This window comes from Phodopus roborovskii, unplaced genomic scaffold (assembly GCF_943737965.1).
Source record: "Phodopus roborovskii unplaced genomic scaffold, PHOROB, whole genome shotgun sequence".
Classification (NCBI taxonomy): Eukaryota; Metazoa; Chordata; class Mammalia; order Rodentia; family Cricetidae; genus Phodopus; species Phodopus roborovskii.
In genome coordinates, this window is record NW_026125538.1 from 438,589 (window position 1) to 465,545 (window position 26,957).

The following is a 26,957-nucleotide window of genomic DNA, read 5'->3' on the forward strand; positions in this document are numbered from 1 at the left end:
AGGATGGACCTGACTGAGCTCAAATTAATGTTGGCAGAGATACATTCCTTCCATGTACTAGAGCTGAATATATCTTATTGTCTTTTCATTTTCTAGGGCAGTTGTTCTGAACCTGTGGGTCATGACCCCCATGGGGGTCAAATTACCTTTTTATAGGGCTCATATATCAGACATCCTTCATATCAGCTATTTACAGTATAATGCATAAGAGTAGCAAAATTGCAGTTATGAAGTAGCAATGAAATAATTTTATGGTTGGGAGTCCCATAACATGAGGAACTGTGTTAAGGCTTGCAACATTAAGAAGATTGAAAGCCACTCATTGTTCTAGGGGTTTCAGGCATTCCTTCCCTTGAAGTCACATTATTCCAACATTTGCCTTCATAATCACCTCTCCTTCTTTGACTCTTAAACTCTGAGTTTCTTTCCTCTGATTGATAATCTGTGGAAGAATGGGAGTTTTCCTATATTGTAGTTGTTGTTTGGACAGGGTCACATGTAACTCAGACTGGCCTCAAACTCTGTATATAGCCTATGATGTCTTTGAGCTACTGGTCCTCCTGCTTCTTCTTTCAAAATGTTGGGATTGCAGGCGTGTATCATTATGCCCAGTTTATGCAGTGATAAGATCAAACCTTGGACTTTTCCTCCATGATAGCAAGCACTCTACCAACTGAGTTAAGCCCCCAATATGTTACACATATGACTACACTTGGACCACTCCTCTCCAGATTAATATCCCTACTCCAATCTCAAGATACTTTCCTTTTCCACATAAAGTAAAATATCTGAAACCTTTGGAGATTTGTCACACACTTCTTTGGGAAGTCATTATTCTACCAATTACAAAAAGTACCAGAAGAAAGAATATAACCTGAAGGTATTTAGGACATAGGATCAATTAATAATCCCCCACCATTAATTTAAAGTTGTAAAGAGACAATTCAGCAAAAAGTTGGGCTAGTAGAATTTTACTCTCAGACAGTATTCAATCACAATCTTTCCTCAGTGGGAGGAAAACCAGCTTTAAGGAGTCATTCCTCATTTGAGCTTTCACAAACTCTGAAATGCTAACAGCAGTTTGATGAAGTGAACTTACTGGAAAAACAATGATGATAAAACATAAGAGATATCTAGAAATATAGTAAGCTACTATAATAAGAAAAAACACCAACTTAAAAAAAAATCAAAGGACAAGAGAGATGGTTCAGTGGTTAAGAACATTTGCTGCTCTTCCAGAGGACTTTTTTGGTTGCCTGTACCCACTCTGGACAGCTTATAACTGCCTGTAACTCCAGCTCCAGGGAATTCAATAATCTCTTCTGGCTTCCATGGGTATCTGTACTCATGTGCATATACCCCTACCCCAGATACACACCCATAACCATGATTAAAAATAAAATAAATCTTTAAGGAAATGCTCAGGACAAAGGAAATCAAATAAAAGCTAACAAATCAGGCTGTCAGAGTAGCTTAGTACACAAAGTCACTTGTTTTCAAGCCCAGTGACCTATGTTTGATCCCCAAAACCCACATGGTGAAAAGAAAGAACCAACTCCCACAAGTTGTTCCCTGACCTTTACATGTGGGCTGTGGTGGTTCACACTTACACACACACACACTTACACACACACACACACACACACACACACATACATACATATATATATATATATATATATAATATAAATTTTTTAAGCTAACTGAACTAAGTGGGCACTACTAATTTATGAAATCTTTTTTAATTGATTTTTTATTTTATTTTATTTTATTTTATTTTTATTTTACTTATCAATCCCTGTTCCTTCTCCCTTCCTCCCTCTTTCCCTCTCTACCACTCTCTCATGTCCCCCAACCCCCATCTTCTCTCATCCCCCTACTCCACATGTTGGGCAATGCCTTCCAGGAGGGGTCATCTAAATTTGTCAAGTCATTCGAAGTAGGGATTAGGCCTTCTCTCCTGTCTCTAGGTTAAGAGAGTATCCCTCCATGGGGGATGTGTCCCCAAAGTCCTTTTGTGCATCAGGGATACATCCTGGTACCACTGTCTGAGGTCCCCTCCTTAGACTGTTCAGGCCTTCTAGCTGAGACCCATGTTCAGGAGGTCTGAGTCAGTCCCATTCTGGATTACCAGCTATCAGTCTGGGGGCCCTAATTTATAAAATGTTAAAGTTGTACTTGGACAATGGAACAAGGATAAAGGACAGAAGAGATTTTTGTCATAAGCCTTATGCTTTATATAACTTATTATTTCAATTGTTATTAAACAAAATTAGGATCAACTCATTTGCTTATGAATGGTGACTTATTAAATAAATGTGGCACAACCACACAACAGAATACTACTGCCACCATAACAAGGAAAAATACTGATGAATATTACATAGTTGGATCTCAAGGTCACTGCACCAAGGGAAAGAAACCAGAATTAAAATAAAATAGTACTTAACTGTCATGGAACACTGTCCCATAGCTATAGCGTAGTCATTAAATAAGTTTAAAGGAGCTAAAGACATAGCTCAACATTAAAAATATTTTCTTGATCTTTCAGAAGACCAGAGTTCAGTTTACAGAGTCTACATCAGATGTCTTATAACTAACTACCTGTAGCCCCATCTCCAGGAGATTCAATGATTTCTAGCTTTTGTGGTGGGCACCTGTACATACATGGCATACTCACACACAGGCATGCCTGCACACACACAATAGCACAAATAAAAATAATATATTGAAAGTAAATGAGTAAGTTTAAAAGTAGATCAGTTGTTCCTTGGGGCAAAGAGCCTTGGTCGGATGATGGAAATTATCTGCATGTTGACTGTGGAGGAGGAGCATGGGTGACAACTTGCAAACCCATTGAACTATCTGGGAACAGTGACACAAACCTGCTATCCCAGCACTGGGGAAGCTGAGGCAGAAGAACTATGAGTCTGTGGCCTGGGCTACCTACAGAGACCTTGTAAAAAAACAAAAACAAAAAACTTTAAACCAGAAACTAAAACCCCCACTTCATTGAATTGTACATTACAATTTACATATGTAATATGTAAATCAATAAAATAATCTCTTAAAAGCTTGACCCCTTTCCATAATAAATTTGTATGTAGGGACATACACCGTCCTTCCAGATGCTTGTACTAACTCTTACAGGGCAAACTCACTTCCTAAGTGAGGAGAGTTCATTTCCTTGACTACAACCCATGGGTAGATGCTTACCTAGTGCTGCTTGTCTGTTAATTTCTTTTCCACGGGCTATGATTTGGGATATAAGCCGTGGAGTCGACTGGTCTCAAACTGGCTATATAGTCCAGTCTTGCCTCAAACTTGCAACTTCCCTGCCTCCACCTTCTGAGTTCTGGAATTCACACACCACCATTCCTGAAGAGCCTGCTTCTTTCTATAGGAAGGTAATCTTTCTCTCATCTCTCAGCAAAGCAGCGAAGTCTTAAATACTCATCCTTATCACACTACAAAGACTTGTGTTTGATACTTATCTCACTGCCACGACAGAATATGTGACAGAAACAAATTAAGGGAGGCAGGGGATCTAAGCATCATGGCAGAAAAGCATGGTGGAGGAATTCATATTAAGTCAAACAGGAAGCAGAGTAAGGGGAGAGACTTACGACCACATATGACCTACAAAGCACACCACCACCTAGACATGAGGGTTCACTCACTGCCAGTGTGTGCCAGTGTGTGCCAGTGTGACACAATTCATATTCAAGCCATTACAACTATTTAACTGTATGTGATACTGTCATATGACAATGCCTTGACATGAAGTATCATTTCATGCAGAGATTGTTGTATTTGTTTTTAACATGTTCGATAACAAATTATCTTTATATCTTTGTGTTCTATTTCATACATTATAAACCCATTTGTCAGAAACATTTCAAAATAATATTTATTTGCAAATCAATGTTCATTTTGTGTTTATTTTATATTTTGATATATTTTACCATCTTTATAAGCTTTTAACATCCTATAGAACACACCCTTAATATATTAATATGATTTACTAATAATTTGTATTAACATATTATATATTATATGTATATGGGAGAGAGAGAGAGGACCCATTAATATATAGCCCTAGTTGTCCTGAACTTCACAGTATAGATGGGAATTCACCTGTCTCTACTTTTTGAGTACTGGAATTAAAGCTATGTGCTATCACACCTGGTTCTTATATTATGTATCTTAAGTAATTAATGCCCAATACCTGATGTATTTGTTCAGGAAATAATTCAGTAAGCACTATGTGCAAAATTACACTGTTTATACACTGGAGAGCCATTCTCCATTTTGACTTCTCCTAATTATGTGCATACTACATAACAAATCTCATTTATACATTCCCTACAATTGTTATGCCAGCCTACAAAGTGATAAGGCCAGAACTACATTGAGAGCAATATCCCAAACCAACAGTCAAGTTTTGAAAGAAATACCTCCAGAGGTAGCTAGATGACTCTTATATTATATATTAGCCCCAGATGTTAAAGACTGAGGGTATTTTAGACACAGGATTTCTTTGGTGAAAAGATTACTCACCACATATTAAAAGAGTGAGTCTCTTACTTGGGCTCAATAGCATCTTCCTGCAATTAGAAGAAAGGGATGGTTTGGAAGCTTCCCTAGGGCAGGAAAGAGGGTGTGGAGATAGGATCCAGCTCACAACCTCAGAGTCATGAATAACAACATGGACCACTCACAGAAAAGAGGCACATGACTGAACATGTGACTGCTGAGTGAGATTGTGTTTACAATGAAAAGCCCAAAGCTTCCCAAATGGCTCACCCAGGGCAAAAACTTCTAGGGAACAAATTCTGACAGGTCAGAAGGTGACAAAAATCCATTTACTCCCTGCCTCCAATCCATGTGAGCTGCATGTTTAGAACCCTTGCTATGTATCTCTCCTTCCCATTTGGAAGTCTTCCTGCTAGGGAGGAAAAATGGAGATCTTTCCAAAACATCAAGTAACCAGACTGGTAAGGGGCAGTTGCGGAATTGGAGTCAGTTATGTAAAAACACAGATCAAAATTTCTGGAGGAAATCATTGATAATTTCTCCACAAATAAACACCCATAACCATAGGAGATTAGTTTCTCTCTGACAGATGTCAGTGAAAGAAATAAAACCTTAGGAAAGGAGCGGGGTAGTCAAAGGACTCTTACCTAGACCTTGATTCTGCTGTTCCCACTCCATGGTTTCTGGCACCTGGTAAGTTGCTACCTCCAGTAGGGCCATGCTTCCTGGCTCTATATCAGGTTCCTGGGATGTGATTCCAGGGAGAGTAAACCCTGGCAGCTCAGTATCACCGTCAAAGTCCTTATACAAGGTATCTGCTTCTTTGTCTTCCTCATCTTCCTCCTCCTCTTCATCTTCATCTTCTTCATCCTCCTCATCCTCCTCATCTTCTACCTCTGGACAAACATAAATCAGAGGAAAACTTGAAAATATGGATTAAGCATATACTCAAACACATTAGTCTTTTGAAGTGACACAAACCCTACAAAATAATCATGTTTGCCTTTTAAAACCCATTGTTAAGGTCAACATTGGGGACCTTATACATACCTTGTTTTAAACTTTCAGCACCACTATAACTTAAGATAACCACCATATTTACTAGGAATCGTGGCTGCTAGTTTTTTTGTCATGTGACAGAAACTAGAATCATTAGGGAAGAATGAACTTCAGTTGAGATAAGACTAACCCCTAGACAGGCCTGTGGGACAATTTCTTGATTCATGATTAGTGTGGGAGGGACCAACCCACTGTGTCCTGTGCTGTCCTTGGGCATGTGATCCTGAGCTATATGAAAAGCAGGCTGAGCACACTATGAGGAGCAAGCCAGTGAATAGCAGTCCTCCTCACCCTCTGCTTCGGGGTCCTGTCTCCAGGTTTCTGCCTTAAATTCCTGCTTTAATTTCCTTCAAGGCAAAACATGAAATGGACTCAGTGTCTTCAAGTTGCCTTTGGTCAGTAACAGAAGGCAAACTAAGACAGGAACAATGAACTTCTATGAACTGATTTATATTTCCAAGCCTAGGAAACATTTCTCTTTTCTAGAGGTTATAAAATGTTTATCTGTTAGAAATTACCCCGACCTATCAAAGACATAAAATAATCTGCTTCTATCTTTTTGCATAATATTGAAGAAGAGAATTTATTATTTTGATATGCTTCTCTTTCCATCTTCTACAACAGTGAATAGATTTTAGCAGTGTCACATGAGAGGCATATGAACTTAGATTGCACTCTCCCTTTGGAAGAGTAAATGAAAAATCTTGAAATCATTGCACCAATATTTTAAATCCCAGTGCTAAATGAAATTGTGAAATGTGATATTCATCAAGGACATCTATCATCTATTGGAAAACATCACTAGCATTGTTAAGAGTTAATTTTTACAACTGAGCCTCCTCGTTGCTTCAGTTGGAGTGGTAAGGGACCTAAGAGTCCTAATGTAATTGGTTTCACTGATTTTAGTTTTTCAGGAATATCCATATCCCCTACTCAGTGTGGATAAGCCAAAAAAGTCAATGACTGATGACAAAACAACCTAAGGCTTTTCTTGTGTCTCTCCTGAGATATAAACTCAACAATAGAGAAGACAAGAGAACATACAATTAAGGCCACCCATAATTCTTTGTTGTAACTTTTCTAACTTTCAGACAACTATGTACAATACCCCTTGTCTTTTGGCATTTAATGGTTTTCTAGCTTGTAAAGCTAGTATGCAGCGCAGTGGAAGACCACATGCCTAGTGTGTGCAAGGTGATGAACTGAAGTCCGGGAACCATGAAAGATATTTTTTCTCCTTTGTTCTTATATGAGCCTTAAATTTTTAGGATTAAGTACATGTAACTGTTATCAGATTTTAACAGATTCTTATGGAAGACCTGATGCAAGCTGTTCTTGTGCACCAGAGATACAGGTTCTCGTGCCAAGAAACTGTTCTCCCCCTCAAGAAGACATAGAGCAAACATGGATACAGCAGCAGGCATAGGGACTACACTCTGATGAACACTGTCAAGAAGGTAGAAAATGCTAGATGCTGTTTTTGCAAATGGTGAAATGGAGGGAAGCTTTTCTCATAACAAGAATTGAGTACCAAGATAAGAAACTCTCTTGTGTAACTGAGATCATTACTTACTGGAAGAGCAAGCCCAGAAGAGGAACTAGTTAATACCAAGAGCCTCAGTGAAGATGTGCATAGGTGGTGTTCAGAAACTAGCAAAGAGGTCAGTGAGGACTGGGTATGGGGTGAGAGGACACTAAGGATATCAGAAAAGATAGGAGCTAATCAGACTTATAGCTTTTCAAAGTGACTCAGGCTATAAGGCAGAGGATGACCTCAACTGAACACACAGAGAAGAAAACCCATAAGGAGGGTCTTCTTGGAACTTAGGGAATGAGCAACGGTGTCTGAAAGTAGATATGATGCAGATCTTTTAAGAACTGCATTTGGAGGTAGAGTCTTGGTGATTATTATTATCTGAGACACAAGAGGTAGAGAGATTCCCACACCATCAATGGGAATGCAAAGACAATATTCAAACTTAAGAATGTGATTTGAGATACATCCTATGATGGCCATGCCAATGGCATCCACATGCAAAAGCTGCAATTTCAGGAAAGGTCAAAATATGGAAATTTGTGACAGACAGCAACAGGGACTCTGTCCTTTCTTCTTTTAGTTTGCTATGACTTAAATGAACTATAATAGCTAAAAGTGAAAACTCTCAGGTCTGGAAGTATCTCAGTCCATGGAGTGGTGTTGTATGCCATGCATGAAGTCCTAGCTTCATTTCCAGCATCACATAAACCTAGTGTGGCAGCACATGCTTGTAATGTCAACTCTGGATAGATGAAGGCAGGAGTTTCAGAAGTTCAAGGTCATCCTTAACTACACAGGGAATTAGAAGTTACCATTGGTTATATGAAACCCTGTCTCTTAAGGAAGAAAGGGAGTGAGAAGAGAGGGAGAAAGGGAAGAAGGGAGAAGAGGAAGAAAGGGAGGAAGAGAGGGAGGGAGGGAGGAGGAAGTAAAGGGGTAAGGAAGGAAGGATGGAAAAGAACGCTAAAACTAGTGTAGCAGTGTTAGGTAACAATGCCAGTTGGCTGAACAATGCTTGGTGCCATTAAGTGATATGTTCAGATTTGAAAAAATGAAACTTCTTGTTACACATGACCAGAGAGACGGGGAGAAATAAGCGTCTAGGCAGCACCCTCTCTAAGCCAATTTCCTCTGTCTGGCCTCTTTCTAATACAATGTCTTAGCAGCTGCTACACAGCCCACACCAGTTCTTTGTTCTTCTAAGGATTTAAACCTTATCCCATTAATTCACATTGCTGGCTGGACAGGGAAGAAATTTACAGGCTGATTTACTTACAGGCTGCTCCCTTAATAACCACTTTGGATGCTCAATTAATATCACAGCAGAGCCTAAAATGAGTTTGCTGAAACCCAGAACTGCTGCCCTCTAGGTTAGAGCTTGCTTTTCTTATTAATTACATACACATCACCGGTCTGTGGTAAACAAAACCAAACTTTAATTTTGCTCAGGACCAGATAGGAACAAATTTCACCAACCTTCTCAGAGGCAGATCCCAGCAAAGGCTGACCCAGAATTTCCAGTGTGGACACTTCTATTTTGTTTCCTCATATCCAAAAGACTACCACATAACAAGCATCCCTGGGCTGTCATTAATGCATCACAGGAATGAAGAACCTTTGCAGATATGTCATCCCAGCATGAAGAAAGTTTCCAGAACAGACACTTGTGTCCTGAGCATGTCATGTCTGCCTGACTCTGGACAGCTCCTCTCCTATTCCGTCTGCCTTCTTAGAGCAGCCACTTTTCATATGAATCCTCACCTTTGGCCTATTTGCTCATTAGTCTTATGAAGCAGAGATCTCTTGTCAGTGACTTTCCCTTCCCTTTCTAAGTTGCAAACAGGATCTAAGGTAACAACACACATGGGAAGGCAGATGGCTACTATGAAGAAGGGAACTTCCTTGAGCTGAGTTGTGTTAGTCTCTCTCATGTCCCTCTGAATAATGGGAACATCTTTTGAATAAAGAAGTGTTTTTCAGTATCTGGGAACCCTATTTCAGTAGATATTTTTTTTAATCCAAAATTAAGGGGCCAGCAAAGATGACTCAGTGGGTAAAAACACTTACCACACACACCTGATGACCTGAGATAAATCCCTAAAACCCAGGCAGGAAGGGAGAGAACAGGCTCCCATAAGTTGTTCTCTGACTGCCACCTCCAACACACACCACGGCATGCACATACTCACACTCAGGTGCAGGCATGCATGCACACGCACCCACATATACTCTTAAATTGAATAAAGTTGTTGTAATTAAAAGCGATTCTCTAAAATGGTTTCCCCACATGAGAATAACTAAAGTCCTAGGAATAGTCCCATTTTTATAACCAGTTCATTCTTAAGTTGAGCGTGAAATTGCATGTGAAACTTAAAAGCCAGACCAGAAAAACTTAAACTTGTCTAAAGATATGAAGTAGTTCTCCAGCAGATGGCGATCCAAGAGAAGAAGAAACAGACATTCTCAATTACCACCAAATCCAGCAACTGAAGGCACTAGTTCATTGAGAATTTGATGAATATCCTAACATTTCTAATACTCCCACCTTTATGTTATTATCATACATAAGATATACAACATATTTGTGAATATTATATTATGAAGCTTAATATAAAATTTCAATATGACTATCATCCATATACCTATATCCATACATATATTACCAAACTTCCTAATATAATAACCCCAGAGAACTCACCATTGCACTAAGAATTAGAATGCAGTTAATATTCTCGCATAAGAGCTGAAGCGATGGCGGAGAGGTTAAGAGATCTCAGTGTTCTTACAGAGGTCCAAATTTCGTTCCTACCACCCACATCAGGTAACTAACTCAAAGGAGTCTAGCCTCTGTAGTCAAGTGAGCTATGCTTACATGCACATGTTTATAGACAACACACACATACATACACTTATATAAATCTTTGTTATTGCACACGTATACACATAAACAAACAAAAATAAATACACAGTTTAAAGGGCTTTAGAACACATTCACCCTTATGATACCTTCCTGATTTATGTCTCTTGATGTCCACTATTTTGGCTCTGTTCTCTCCTCCTATATCATAAAGTATAGATGGTTATATTTTCTATACATGTTCATTGATTTATTTGCCCCATAGTTTTATCTGAACCTCAGCCCTTCCTGCCAGGATTGTATTTCTCCCTCTGGTAGTAGTTCATTTTATAAAGTCTGTTTTTATTACTTTATCCTCAAAAGCATGGGAACATAATTCTCGGCTATCCACTTCTCTCAGCACTTTGACAATGACATTCTGTCTTGAAGCTTACATTTCCAGTATTCTGCTGTGACAGCTATTCTCCGGCCTGCTGTTTCTTTAAAGTGATCAGTCGTTTTTATTCCTGAATTTGTCCCTTATAATTAGGATTTTAAGAATCTCCCTTTCCCCTCCTCACACTCTCCTGTGCCATCTGCTTGGTCATTGTTAGAATCTCCTGTTACTTATTTGTGTTTGTGACTTCATTCTTCATTTCTCTGCACATGGGTTGTCTTTTCTGATTTCCTCAATGATGGTGAATTGTGTCCTTGTTATCTCACTGGCTTTTGTTACAAGTAGTTGGTTGGTTTAATTCTAATGTATAAGAAACATGAGTTTCTATTGGGATATTTTTTTATCCAGAAAGAATCCAATTTTTTTCCTCAAAACCAAGCTAGAGTATGTTTCTTAAAGATTTTTATGTCTACTTACAAACCCACTTACCCAAGACTTAGTCATCTTGCTATGTGAAAGTCTATCAAGTATTCTGTCAAATGCTGAAGTCCAAATACAATACCTTTAAGAATAATTTATATTATATTCCTTTGAGGTACACCCAATGAATTGAGTAAGAGGTTCTTTTGCTAGTCAAATTCCACTTTCCAATTCTCAAGTTTCAAATAGTTATAAGAACATTTGCTATCTGCAGCATCTTTTAAAATTAGGTAACTATGCATGGGATGGTGAGGTGACTTCATGAATAAAGGCACCTGCTGACAATCAAGCTTGATGGTGTGAGTTCTAATCCTGGGCCCCACATGATAGGAGAGAATGGATTCCCAAAGTCATCTTCTGACCTTCACATGCACAACACACACACACACACTAAAAGCTATTTTAAAAATATTAAACACAAGGGATATTATTTATTAAACATTGCCTTTTTCAAAACCTTCGGCTCACTTCAATTTGATCTTCTGAATGCCAAATAAACATAATTATTGAAGCATTCCATATTTGTCTGCATAATTTCATTTAAAGTACTAAGTTTCAAACTTCCTACCAAATGTGTAACAACAAATATAACTTAAAATTTACTGAAAAGTAGTCCTTAACACTATCTAGAAGTAACATTGCTGAGAACAAGTCTGAGGCAAGACAATTAGTCTGCTTCAAACAGTAGTTGATTATGTTTTAATATTTATTATACTTCATTTAATTTTCATTTCTTTAAATCTAATGGTTTTGCTCTTTATCACATCTGTGTGCTTCTCTGGTTAACAGACTGAAGAGACCAACCCACCCAACTCCATCTGCTGTTGCTGATTAAAACCTAGCCCCCTTTCAGCTTTGAATAAATATAATGCTCTGTTTCCCAGTATCTGCTATAAATCCTGGTCACATTACAGTGTCTAAATGTATGGATCCCTTACAGCAATAGCCTTAAGTCCTAGACTGTAACTTCTTCTTGTTAAACAATCTGTCTCTTGTACATGCCTCTTTGGAACCAGGAATAGAAGACTATTCTTTTTCTCCAGATGCACTGTGGAGAAGCAATAAGTCTGCATTGGCCATTGGAGATTATATATATATATATATATATATATATATATATATATATATATATATATATTTTGTGAGCCATCCAATAGAACAATAGAAGCTAGGAAACAAGGAGCACTGTAAGAGAGACATACATGGTCCCCCAGTGAAAGGAACAGGGACAAGAACCCCTGAGCAAATTGGGAGCATGGGGAGGGGGAGTTAGGAGAAAGAGAAGAGGAGAAGAGGAGGGGAGAAGTAGGCTTGAGGGAGCAGGAAGATTGAGTCAGGGAAAGAATAGAGGAGGACAAGAAAAGAGATACCATAATAGAAGGAGCCATTATAGGTTTAAGGAGAAATCTGGTACTAGGGAAATGTCCAGAGATCTACACGGATGACACCAACTAAGAATCTAAGCAATAGTGAAGAGGCTACCTTAAATGCCTTTCCTCAATAATGAGATTGATGACCACCTTATATGCTATCCTAGAGCCTCCATCCAGTAGCTGATGGAAGCAGAAGCAGACACCCGCAGCTAAATACTGAGCCAAACTCCTGAAATCCAGTTGCAGAGAGGGAAGAGTCATAACAAGAGCGTCAAGACCACTCTGGGAAAACACACAGAAACAGCTGACCTGAGCAAGTGGGAACTCATGAACCCCAATCTGACAGCTGGGGAACCAACATAGGACCAAACCAGGCCCCCTGAATGGGATGTCAGCTAGGAGGCCTGGGCAATCTATGGGACCTCTGGCAGTGGAATTAGGGTGTATCCCTAGTACAGGAACAGATTTGGGGGCCCATTCTCCATGGTGGGATACTCCCTTAGCCTAGGTACATGGGGAGTGCCCAGACCCTACCCCAAATGACTTGCCAGATTTTGATGATCCCTCATGGAAGGCTTCACTCTCCCTAGTACTTTGGCTGGCTCTTTTCTTTACCCTGATGCTGCTTGAGTATATTCCTACTCAGGAAATGAAAGAGTATGTTTTGATTTGTTTGCTTTTAAACTGCAGATTATATTCTGTAACTGAGGGAAGTCAGGGTTGGAACTCAAGGCAGGAACATGAAGGCAGGCCTGTTTGCTGTCCCACACAGCACTACCCTAACCAGGGTACTCACAGTCAGTGAAGAGAAGCAGAAACTATGAAGGAATGCTTGACAACTCTCTGGTAGGACTGTGCTAAATTAGCTTTGTTATGTTGCCCAGGGACACTTCCCTGAAAAAAAGATGCTGCTCACAGGTGCCTGGGTCCTCTTACATCAATTAACAATCAAGACAGTTTTCCACAGATGCATCCACAGATCGATCAATCTGGTCTAGGCAGTTTCTCCCAGATGACTCTAGGCTGTATCAACAGTCAGAGCTAACCAAGACAAAGCCTGACCGTTTCTACACATTTTAACAATATTCTCACCTATAGAATAGTAAGGTTGTTGTATTGTAGGGTAATAACCACTAGAACTACATTATTCCAAAAATAGAGCAATAAAATTAAAATTAAGAGGGGAGAAAGAGACAGATTTAGTTCAGTTCAAGTCCTGGCTCCACCTGGTTTCTCATGCTTGCAATAATGTGTACTCAGCACAATGAAATTTTAATGTTTACATCTGTAAAGCAATACATATGTATGTCCATCCTTATACCACAGATGGCTCTGTGGGTAATGGCACTTATTGCCAAGCATGATAAATGGTGGAAGGAGAGAAATGACTCCTACAATTTGTCCTCCAACCTCCATGTATCCACAGACACACATAGTAATGCAAGTTTAAAACATTTTTAGAAAGAAATGAAAAATGTCTTTTCTGCAGATATCTAAAATACTTTTGTTATCTGTATGCAAATATTGTAATGAATCCCATACATGCTAATAACATGTTAAATACCTTGAAATCTCTTTAAGATTATATGTTTCCAGGCTACATGTTTACCTCAGCTGCAGAAAATCACTACACTTAGAAACCTCTCCTTTAGCCTCTCCCAAAAGAGACTATGCACTATGTTGCATGAGCCGAATCAGTCATCTAGAACAATTCCTTCTGCTTGGCACCTGAATATCCCTCTCAAGAGAAACATGGTACAGTTTCTAATGAAGGATTTGTTGGCCTGAGACTCAGAATATAGCTGCCTCTCCTGCCACATCTGTTATTCAAAGCTACCTAAAAAAAAAAGAACAAAAAAAGACAGAGTCTCACTTCATATCTCTGGCTGGCCTAAAACACACCATGAGGACCAGGCTAGCCTCAAACCCATAGAGATCCACTTACTTGCCTCCCTCTGCCTTTAAAGTGCTAAGAAGGAAGGTATGTGCCACCACTCCCAGCTTAAAAATTGATCTTAAAGAATAATTCATCTCACCACTATTTGAATTAAAAAATTTTGCTTGGTACAATATCCATAAGGTAATTTATCATTAGTGTCATATATGTGGTATTTGTTCACTTCTCTTTAACATTTTTCCATATTTGAGGATTTGTCACATCTAGTTTCCTATAAATATCAACATCATCATGAAGAAATTTTATGTATGTATGTATGTATGTATATATGTATGCAAATCTAAATACACAGACATATGAGCACATATGTCCATTCCATAATTCTCTAACCTGGAGTTTTCAACTTGCATTTTGTTATTTACACATCTATTGTATATTTTCTATTAAATTTGTGCTCTGTTAGGTCAAGCTCAATGAATAATTCTTCTTGGTACTCTCTGATTGCCAAATACTTTCCAAATGCATTCATAACCAAATGATTAAATAACACTGTTAGACTGCAAAATGTAACCAAAACAAAACTTTTTCTTTATTATGAGTCCTCACAGAGGTTGGTTTTTAGATAACTAAAGATGAGCATGACAACCAGTATTGGATTAGGCAAGAAAAGTGCACATGCACAAATGTACAAAAAGTTACACACACACACACACACACACACACCAATGGAGGACATTAACTCTGCAGTAACAATGTTGCTGAACTGTGTAGATATACTAATGAATTATTCCCTATGGTAAGAAAACATACAACAAAGGCAGAGCAAAGGTCAACTGTCTTTCTTCAGTGGCAGAATTTGTGGATATAACTTCATAGCAGTGCATCCTAATTTTAATTTAACATACTTTTAAAATACCACTGACCAAATTAATATTACTAGCAAGCATGTGACAGCCATTCTGAGTGGTAAGGGATTGGTTGTGCTACCCTAGACTGCTGACAGATGCTTTGGAGAGGCCTGTCACAGATGCCTAAGAAAGCATAATGACTTCAGGGCAAGACAACAAAATGACCTACCTTAAGAGGCAATCGATAACTGAAATGGCCAGCAATCTGCTTTTCAAAATCTGCTACAGAAGACCCTTACAAACGATGCACAGAGGTCTGGAGAATAGGCTTATAGGCTAAGAGCACTGGCTCCTTTTGCAGAGGACGTGGGTCAGTTCCCAAAATCCACATGGCAGCTTACAACCATGTATATCTCAGTTTTAGGGTATTCACCTCTCTTCTGGCCTCTGTGGGCACCAGGCATCCATGTGGTACCCATACATACATGTAGGCAAAACACCCATCCAAATTAGATATTATTTTAAGTTAAAGGAGCCATTCACTGTCCTCAGTGAGCTTCCAAGGAAAGTATCTGAAAAACTGTTTATACTGCCTCTTAGGGAACTTCCAAATTGCATTCTAATTAACCAACAAGAAAAGACAAAGCCTTTTGACTTTAGTCAAACTGCAAGAAGCCCATCACATTGCCAAAAGGATCATCTCAGTTGCCTGAATAAAGTCATCCTTTCCAAACACAACTTTCTGTTCCAGCTTTTGTGAGTCAGAAGCTGATAGATCGCTGTGAGTTCAGAGCCAGCCTGCTCTATAAAGACAGTTTCAGGCTAGACAGGGACACAAAATGAAATCCTGCCTCAAAAAGGAAAGCAAAACAAAAAACATTACTTTCTCCTGAAATCCTTATGTCATCTCTAGAGAGAAATGTATATTTTATCATGATTATATACTGTATATGAATCAATTTATAATTATTAAAGAAAATATACAAAAAGTAATCCCCCAGCAGCAAGTCAACTACTGTTTCATTATCACTGTATTTATTGTAAGATTATTGTTCATTTATCACATTTAAAAAAATGGGAATTGTCTGGGATAAAACATGGTCGCAACTTGGGCTTATACATTCATTAAACAGGACCAACCCTAACATTGAACTCAGGTTCTCCAGATAAAGCATCCCGGCATTTCTTCATCTCTTGCAGCATCCAAGGAGAGCCTGATCTCCACATCTTCCTGTCTCTGACTGATGCACTGGTCTCTCATATCCAGACATTTAACAAAGGAGATGAGAGAACAGAAGGAGGATAATCACAAGACCTGAGATATCTCAGTGTTTAATTTCATAGCTCTCACATAAACTTTGTATCTGACAGAAACAAAAGCCGCTGAAAATTCTTCTAAATACTGAATTCTGTTCTTTTCCTTTTCGCAGTACTAGGGATTGAACTCAGGGACTTACATGTGCTAGGCAAGCACCCTATCGGTGTTTCTAAATGCTGGATTTTCAAGCAATGTCTTACTTCCTGAAGAATCAGTGTTGTAATTTTGCAACATAGATTAACTTCTATCTCCTTGGAAATAAACAAAACACAAAATGATTTTAAATTACATAAAGCAAATAGATATTCGTTTTTAACATACAGAAAGTAGAAGCCTTAAAATATTATTGAATCTTATTCCATTTAATATCAGCATTGAAAATTTAAATTAGTACTTTAGTGCACACAAACATTAACATCTAAAAATTAACATATGTACAAACAACTAGGTGCATATATTAACTTCCCATTATCATATCTTTATGAATTAACATTTGACAAGCTTGCATTTAAGAAATGCTGACATACTAGTAGAGTTATATCTTTACTAAATGGAGTGCTTTTTTAAAAAATTCATACTGAAAATACTCTTTCTTTTTTTTAAAAAAAAATGTACATGAAAGTAAATATATCTGTTAAGGTGAAAAATAAACTATTATCCCTTTGGAAATAAAACTGCATTTTGTTGATGTAGTAGAAGACTTACTAAATAAGCAGAAGGTGGCTTACAGTTACAAAAGGAGGCTTTCCTCAGGGAACAAGAAAGCAAAACTCACCTACACTTTTCCTACTCCACCAATTCATGTCACTTGGGCAGATGATCAGAGATGCTTATGTGCTCTCAGAGCCAGCTGCCAAGCCATCTGGGAGAAGACCCCTGTTACGTGTGGAATTGTGCCCTCAGTTTAATAAGTGGTAATTGTGAACATGGCTTTATTTATTCATAAGCAGAGTCTGGCCAGATACCACCAAATTACGATTAAATTATTAGGGTAGCTTCTGATCCACTGATTTGTGACCCAGTAAAAGAAGGAAACTGGGGCAGAGTCATGAAAAGACAGTCATATGAGGCCACGGGAGTTATGCTGCCATGAACTGGGGGTCGGGGTGAGTTCTTGGACTAACAGAAACTGATGGGGGATAAGGCAGTTCTTGGCCTACAGGCTTTGGTGGGACTGTGGCTCATTTACACCACTGCTTGGTGTTTGGGGCTCCAGAATGGCACATGAATAGGGTGCTATTATTTAAAGCAATTGTGAGCTTGTGGAAATTTTATGGACGCTTCAAGAAACTAGCACACATTCTTAGTCACCATATGTGAGAAATATAAATGATGATGCAATAAAAAAATGGCATCTTTAGTCTGTTTGGAGCTTTTCGTTATCTCACATGATAAATAGATCAGTGGATTCTGAATTTGCACAGTTCCTAAGCTCTGTCTCTTTGGGTGTCTGTTATCCAATATGGGCATTCTTTTTTTACATATCCCATGGAGGCAAAATGCCCTCAATTATCTGGAGGAATGACTCTGTCTTTTTATAGAAAGGAAGACATTAAAAATAAAACAAAAAATTATACATTTTCTTTCTGGTTTTGACAGAGTCTGATGTGTCCTAGATTGGCCTCAAACTCATTCTATATCTAAGTCCAAATCAGTGAATAATTCTAATACCCAGTCTCAAAAACAAAGCCACCTTGAAAGGCAGTTAAAGAAAATGTGACATAACTAATACATTATTTTGTTAAGAGTAAATTCTCTTCTGGTTTTAATTCTATGGTGAAATTAAAATGCTTCCCTAGTGAATATGTCAAAACATTCCTAGTAAAGGCAGAAAACACATGCTAAAATTGGAGGGCCTATTAATCCAGGAGTCTTGGAAGGCCTTTTCAGCTTTCCGAGAAATAAACACCAGCTTAAAATTCTTATGTTGTATTACACAATGATTTAGCATATAGTATGAACCTTGGCCTTTAGGAAAAATTATGTGCTTATCTAACTCTAGATCTTAGCTTAAGCCCAACAATGTAACAGAAATAATATTGTTTAACCAGAAATGTCTTTCAGAATCCTTGGCAAGAATCATAATTAAGGGTCAAAACCTGACAAAACATATTCTCGAAAAGAAAGCTGAAACAGAATTGTGTACAAGAAAAGATCTCAAATCCCAGGATATCTTTAGGCATGTCAGAAAAATTCTCACATATTCCAACACAACTGCCATCACCTACTAAATATAGAAAATTACTACAGTTTTACAAGGATAGACTATTCACAAATATATTTTTTCTTTGATTTAATGAGCCTTGCCAGCTATATCTCAAGTTAATTTAAGGAAATCTGGTTTTGTTTCCTTTTTATAGATGGTATTCAAGGGAACTGAAAACATGAGGCACTGAGCCCAAAGCCATGAGGTATCTGTCTTCATGTGATTTGAGAGGGATGTTAGCCTCTGGGACTGGACCTCCTCTGTGAAATTCTCCAAGCTACTCTTAAAATTCCATGTTTCTCAGTGAGCAGACTGCAAGGGTCACCTGGAAAGCTATGAGACTTGGCCTGGAGAGATGACTCAGTGGTTAAGGTTGTGTATTGTTTCTGCAGAGGATCCATGTTCAATTCTCAACACCCATGGAAAGTTCCTGTGGTTCTAATCCCAACAGATCTGATGCCTCTGGCCTCTAAGGCCACCAACGCACACATGGGATTCACACATACAGACACACACATAGCTTCACGATTTTAAAAAGAAGGTGAAATGCATCTCTATAGGAGGGAGCATCTCTTGCACACCCAGCTGAACCTCTTCTTTGCAGCTGAGGAAACATAAAATCCCAGTACTTCTGTTCTTGTTCACCTAGGATATGGCTGAAGGCCTAGAAAGGGTGTCCCAATATTCTGAGTTAGCATCCCTGTAACTCCAAACATTTGCATCCCCAACCTGATACTCTGTTACTTTTCAGGGTACTCACTCAGTCATGCGACCATGCAACCTATCTCAATTCTCACTGTTGATGTGAAGCTATGCCTCCATTACATTTTTCATGGCACAAGCCAATGTCTTAAACAGTACAAATTGTCATGAATTTCTCAGCATTAATTAATAAAGAAACTTTATCTCTAGACAGTAACTCTAAGATGTTGCTAACAGAACATCCCAGTGCTGATAGAGTGATGTTAGGAAAAGGCAGGAAACCTATAAACATAATCAGATGGGGAAAAAACCACAGTTCCTCCATTTAAACTTACTATTCTCTTCCAGTTTGCATAATGGAACCAACTAAGACACTCATTTTATATGTTAATGCCACATCCTGCCCATGTAAATGCAATTGGAACCACAGGGAGAAACCACAGGCAGAGGGTTTTATTAAAAATGCCTTTGGTGACAGGACAGTTAACCCAAGCGACATAAACTTACACATACTTATTTGTTTTTCAAATATGTAGTCAGAGACAAGGGTACCTTCAGATTCAAGTTGTTCCAGGCCATAGGATGCAGCTGTATTTGGGTGGTTGGTAGACAGAATAGTTCTTCCCTCAGATGGAAATACTGGAGAAATGGTAGGAGCTTCCATAGTCATTGCAGGGGGTGTCATTGGAGAGCTCAAAATGGGTATGAAGTCCTCATTTGGCCCAGTGATTGTATCCATCAGGTCTGCAAAGCACAAGAGTCAAGATCTGACACACAAGATAATCATTATAGAATATGTTAACATATGCTTTGAACGACAAGGAATCAGAGTCTTAAACACAGTAAATTCAGGACTTAGTTCAGCTCCCCTTCTCACATCAATGCAGCTACACACAGAAAACACTTCATCACATGGAAAGAGACACAGTCTCAAACCATAATTTGGCTTTTAATATTTAATCTCCCACATATTCTATTGACAGTATAATGGATGGCACAGAATTTTGTATAGGGTACCAAAGGCAGAAAATGTGACAAAAAGATGTACTAAATGCCAAGAATTACTTTGGAAAGAACAATTATGCTTCATAAAATCATGTGGAAGTGTCTGAACCTAGAACTGTGACTAAAGAAGACTCTATTTCAAAGCATCCACATGAATCCCCAAGTGTCCCACATCTATAGAAACTACAACAATCATTGCTTGAATCAACAGAATCTACCCAGACAGAATTGACACATTCCCAACTTCCTACCCATGAGCCAGAGGAAATATACATATACATACATACATTCATACATACATATAAAATTCCCATGATTCTGAGTCACAGAGTCCTTTTATATTTCTTATGGGGATATAAATTTGTACAGCAACCACTATGAAAAGGAGACATTGGCCCATATTGTCAAATACCCATATATCCTATGGCCAGCAGCTCCACTATGTATGAGATAGTCCTTCACAGGTCCAATGCAGAACATGCAGAAGAGTGATCATAACAGCTGTAGTCACAACAGCTATACCTGGGAACAGCCCAAAAGCAAACAGCAGGAGCACAGATAAAGACCAAGAGAATAATGAGATGTGTTCCATAACTGAGTATGATATGATGGTCAGAACAACAACAAACTACAGGGTGTCTGGCAATCAGAACAGTAAGTTAAAATGCAAAGTTCAAAAAAAATACCTTTAGTAAAGTATTTTTGTGGGGATATATTGTTTATGATTTATTAAAGCCATTGGAGATCAAAACAGCAAAGCAGCTGCACTAGTTAACCATAGAAACTAAACAGTGGTGGCACACACCTTTAATCCCAGGACTCAGAAGACAGAGGCCAATGGATCTCATTGAGTTCAAGGCCACCAATGGCTACATGATATTGAATCAGTCTAAAAGAGTAACAGAGTTCACGCCTTGAATCCCAGAACTCATGAGAGGTATTTAAGACATGAACAGGGTCTCAGAGCTGGAAGTATTCATTCTCCAGCCACATTTAGGATAGGAAGGCATTCATTCTCCAGCCACATGAGGAGAGGCAGTAGTCTGAGGCTTGGTGGAGAGCTTGTCGAGACAGGATCAGCCCTTTCAGCCTCAGGTAGAGGTAGGCTAGTGGCTTGGCAGCTTTGCTTATCTGACCCTCAGCATTAACCCTAATATCAGTCTCTGAGTCTTTTACTTTTTGTGTTATAATTTTTCTTATAAAGTTAAAAACAACAACAACAAAAAAGAAAATGTGTACTTGTAGTACTAATTATAGATACACAAAACCTGGAGGTGGTGTGGAGTGAAGATTATGAAAACAAAATTAATAATTCTGGTTCCCAGTCAGAAGAGAGACATTTAGGGGTTAGGGATGAGAACAGGAGGTAATGAGATGGCTGAGACAGGGAGGGATGCAGTGGAAGAGCAATGAAAGAGATATCTTAATAGAGAGAGCCACTATGGGCTTACGGCAAAACCTGGTGCTAGGGTAATGAAGGTTATTGTCAAGACTCTAGAGTTGAGTTTTGTGCTGCTTTGTTTTGGAAGAAGGGTTAGGAGGTAGGATTAGAAAGTATTTATTACAGTTTTTAAAACATCTCACTAAATATCTTATCTTTACTTGGACAATGATGAAACAGAGAAATGAAGAACTATATATGCATTTTCTTAAGTATATACACATTCTCTCTCTCAATACACACAAATATATATATGATTCTGATGATCAGCCAGATGTTAAAGTTTCATTGCCCTTGAGAGAGCAGGACACCTGAGGGTCTATGTTATAGAAAGCCCTTTTCACATATTCTTTACAATAACCTAAGTAGACATTACTGGAAATGAATAGAGACTTATAGAAGTTCATTAGCTCTCCTAAGGCCACAGTCTTAGAAAGGGCCAAAGGTGGCTCCAAAACAGATCCTTGCTATTTTTACATTTCCCCACATCAGCATGCTTGGACTTGGGGACCAGAAGAGTCATCTCATCCTTGGAGATCTTAACACGTTTCTACAAGCAAAGAGAGCTGGCCATCTTTCTAAGGACAGTGAAAGGCTAGATGCCTCACTCATCCAGTAACCCACAGTAAAGATCCACACTCCTTCAAACACTGGCCCCACACATTCCTACTGACCTCCCATAGAAGAGGTAACTCCGAGAGGCAAAGGGACAACAGTGGTGGAGGCTGGAGTGGCCAGAGACTCCCATTGTCTGGACGGCTCAGTGGCATCCACATCAGCAGACATGGGAGATGGGGATGGCATGCCTTCTTCAGGCTCCCCACTGCCTCTGGGACCCTCAATACGGTCTTGTGTCAGCAAGGGTAATGTCGGGTCTGGTTCTCCTGTGGCCATTGCCAATTCTTGAGTGATGTCTGAAAAGGAGGGAAACATTTTTAAATAGGCCAAATTCGAAAACATTAAAGTCACTATGAGGTCAATTAATTGAAAAGTGTAGATAGCTGTTTCAGAGACCAAAACAAAGACAACTTGGGAATCAAAGGCCAGTAAACAAATGTTACTGAAACTGCTTGGGGGTGTTGTGGGACAATATAAGGCATAAGTAAAGAAGGAAATGTAAAACCAACTAAATAAACAAAAACCTAGAATACAACTGAAGCAAAATAGGAAGATTGGTAGCTGAGCTTCTCAGACATGCTTGAATGTTGGTTGAATCAGCCTGTTAAGAAACAGAACTAATTCACAATAAAATCCCTCAGAAGTATTTTTCCATATTACTGTTCACATCTGCATATATAAAAAGAGGAAAGAAAATTGGCAGTTTAAAATAAAAAAAATAATAATTACACCAACCAGTGCTTACCTAGTTTCTGTGATGGACAGGAAGGGCAGGCATGATGTGGTGTTCACTCCTAGTTTACCCTGTCACATGTGTTAAATGAGAAGGATAGTAATACCACCCATGGAAACCTATCTTACAATATCCAAGAGTGCAGTCAAGAGTCAACTTACTTGGGTCTGAATTTTGATTCAACTACTCTCTAGCTTTGTGATCCTAAGCCAATTGCTGAACAATTTTAACCTTCAGTTTCCTTCACTATTAAATCAAAAACAATATTTACCTACTGTTTTTCTTCCTTCCTTCCTTTTATTTATTTATTTTTTGAAACAGGCAGTCTTTATATTCCAAACATGAAGCAAAGTACCTTGCACAAAGTAGTTTTTCAGTAGACATCTTTTTCTCAATTGTTTTACTTTTATGTATGTGTTTGTGCATGTGTCTGTGCACATTAGTGTAGCTGCCCATGGAGGCCAGAAGAGGATGCAGGATTCCCTGGACCTGGAGTTCCAGGTGAGTCACATGATGTGGACGCTGGGAGCTAAGCTCAGGTCCTCTGCAGGAGCAGTATGGGCTTTTAACCATAGAGCCTGTTCACAAAACAGTAGGCAAGTGAGGCCATTATTACTGAGATCATATTGGATCACCAAAATAGCCTGAATATTATCAAATCCATTTTACTTTTTAGCTTATGGCTGTAGAACTCCAAAATTCAACAATATAGACGTGTTCATGTAATGTAGGCTAAGGTAAGAGATCGAGCATTAAAGACCAGCTTTGGTTATTTAGCAAGTGTGAATCTGAGCAACTTGAAATACTGTCTCAAAACAAACAAGCAAACAAGCAAAAACCTAAAAACTCAAATAGGCATGTAAACTATTCAGTCTTACTTTTTTTATTTATCAAATGATCACTTTTACTATTTTAATTATATCTCAAGAAAACTTTATGAGCCAAAATACAAATCTGGGTTTTTTGTTGTTGTTGTTATTTGTTTTTTGTTTTGTTTTTTCATTAATAGGTTACTTGGCCCAGGTAAAAATATTACATATTCTAAAACAATTTCAAATGAATATATGCACTTACACAAAGTTTTTCCTTCCAGAAGCTATTATGTGACCAAACACATAATAAAACATAATCCATCGTAACCAATATTAGAGTTTCATCTTCTAATATTCAAAGATGTAGAAACTAAGAAAAAGTAGAAAATTCAGAATGAAGCCAGTAGATGATTGATATTTTCCCTCCATGTTATTTCTGAACAATTTGTTTTTGAGTAGATAAGGTAAGAGAACCCAGGTAGTTAATACTACTAGTTAAATTTCACCTAATTATTTTTAGTGAGAAATATCAGAGATGTACATATATTTTGAAATGAGCTATAAATAGCTCACACATTATTGCAAAACTAAAACATATACCTGCTTCCTTCATATTTTATATGTATTTCTACACTGGTTGCAATGCTGTTGGCTGAGACAACTGACATCTGTTTCTAGAACGACTCCTGCAGATGGAGAATGTTCTAAAGCATCCCTGCCCCCTAATCAGGAGATGTCAGAAGTAACCCTCAGCCAAAACAACTCGAAACATCTCCAAACATTGTCTAGTATCTCAAGGAGGGGTAGGGTGTGCAGGGAACTGCCCTTAGTTAAAGAACTTGACATATGGAGGGTATGATTTCTTTTATTGAATATCTATGATGTACTTGAGTATTTTGATTAACCGTTTCTAAGTCACCATGAAAAAGTAAAACCAAAGCCTATATTAGCAGCACACATCTATAATCTCACTACTCATGGAGGAGGCACTAGAACAGTCTTATGTTTGAGGTCAACTGACTTACATGGTAAATTTAAGGCTAAAACCAAAGTAAACAGACAAACAAATAAAACCAGCCAGGCATGATAACACACATCTACAGTCCTGGCAGTCAGGGACAAAATTAGGAAAATAGTGAACTTACAGAATTCTTTTAAGATCCTATCTCAAAAAATTTCAAAACTAAAAATATGAATCCAATTTGAAAGTTTCCAAATCAAACAATGTTTGGGGGTGTTTTGTGGCTGTATTAATTCTTTACTTTTCCCTCTTACCTTTTAACTTATTTCCTACTGCTGGATGTGTGTCGGACTCATATTGAGAGGTAGAAACCATGGTTTTTGAGAAAAGCATGCTCCTATCCTCCAAAGAGGATGTGGTGAAGCCTCCAGCACTTCGGAACAGGTTCATAGTGGAAACTTCAGGGTCTTCTGTCAGACTCGTGGAAGTAAAGGGAACTTGGTGGGTAAAAGCTGGTGATCTCACTTCCTTCAGTGCAATTATCAGGGCTGTCCCCAAGGGTGTTTCTCCTTCAGGCAGCCCTGAAGCCACCTTGTTAATGTCTGTAGAAGTAAGGGTATCCTCAGTACCTTCAAAGCTCTCATGTGTTTTATGTGGGGGCTCCGTACTCACTTGAGTCTCTGCCTTGTCTGCCGAATCTGTGGTCCTTGTCTGACTTACACTTTCAAATTTGGTGTCACCCCACTCATCATTTGAGACAGAAGAAATTGGAACAGCTGTGCTGACACTCACTGTGACCTTGAGGTTCCCCAGAAGACTGTCAGCTGTTGGCTCAATATTCAAGATATCTTCAAGGGTGTGTGTGGCGGCAGTGGTCTGGGATATGCCATGTGGGCTCTCTGTGGGAGTCTTCCCATCAGGCTCTGTGTCTGTTGTGGAATCAACACCAGGAATGGCAGTCATCCCCTTGGATGCATATGTTTCCTCTTTCTCAGTTCTTGGATTGTCAGGTAGCATTTCTTTAGTATTTATATAGGACGAAGGCATATTTCCCAAGCTAACTGCTTCCTGACTTTCAGTAGCAAACAACTGATTATCCACATACTTCAGGAAGTCACCTGTTACATCTGTGATTCCTTCTATAATGGGCTGGATGCTAGAACTGCTATGTGGTCCCTCCTGGTGAGGATTAAGAGAAGTAGATGATGAGGCAGCAGTGATTGCCATGGCCTTGGAAAGTCTGTGTTCAGGAGACATCCTTTCAAGCTGACTGGGACCATGCCCTTCTTCACTGGCTGAGACCAATGGCTCACTGGAAGAGTGAACATCAGGGAAGTTAGGATTCAGAAACCCAGCTCCTGAATGATGGTGTTCTTTATTGACAGAGAATACTTTATTTAATTGCATCACTGATGATCCTGCAGACAGTACCATAGGAGCGTCAGAGGACATCGGCTGGGACATGTGCTTTGGAGCAAAGAAGGTGTTTTCTGTGTCACCTGTGCTAATCTTCTGGGACTGCTGTGTATCCGCATAAGCAGGTGCTATCTCCCTCTTTTCCACTTTTGGGAAAGCTAGACATTGTGTGGCTAAGATGAGGAAGAGAATGCTACAGAAAGTCATAGAGCTGTGCAGCAGAGTTGGTCTGTTCATAGTGGAAGAGAAATACAAGGAGTTGACAGTTCCTGTAATTGAGTCCTGTAGAAAAGTAAAGCATAGTACACTGTCATGTGGATATATTTTATAAACAACCTCCTTTAACTTAAACCAGAAGAACAATGATCTCCTTGAGAAGGGAGGTAGGAGATGGTTGTTCTATTTCTTTGTCCCCTTGAGACATAGATAACCCAGATAACTTTTCCCTTTTGAATCCATTCTGCAGCTGATTTAACTTACAGCTCCCTAAAAGCAGTACACAAAATGACTGTAGAAATAGCAATATGTCTAGGAGATGGAAAGTAAATGTTACAAATACATTTCAGAAACTTTTGGTTTTCTGTAATCTGTGTATTTGTGTCCCTAAAATTATAGGAGATCTAATCATAAAGATGGTGTTGAGAGAAGAAGCTTTTAGAAAATTCTGTGATGAACATAGATCACTGATGAATGAGACCAGGGTCCCTGTGAAAGAGCCCTCAAACATATCCTTCCCCTCTTGTCTATTATGTAAGGGCACATAAATACGTGTGTCCTAAGAA

General features: G+C 38.7%; 1 protein-coding gene across 1 annotated transcript in view; it reads right to left on the minus strand.

Moving 5' to 3' along the window:
* Armh4 (armadillo like helical domain containing 4) overlaps positions 1-26,429 on the minus strand; it is a 96,661-nt gene extending 70,232 nt beyond the window's left edge. Inside the window, exons 1-4 of the mRNA XM_051176770.1 lie at positions 25,074-26,429; positions 22,310-22,549; positions 19,742-19,933; positions 5,184-5,432 (exon numbers count right to left, since the gene is read on the minus strand). Of these exons, the coding sequence (XP_051032727.1) occupies positions 5,184-5,432; positions 19,742-19,933; positions 22,310-22,549; positions 25,074-26,412 (2,020 nt within the window). The 5' untranslated portion in view covers positions 26,413-26,429. The remainder of the gene's footprint in view (positions 1-5,183; positions 5,433-19,741; positions 19,934-22,309; positions 22,550-25,073) is intronic.
* Between the last annotated feature and the right edge of the window lie 528 nt (positions 26,430-26,957).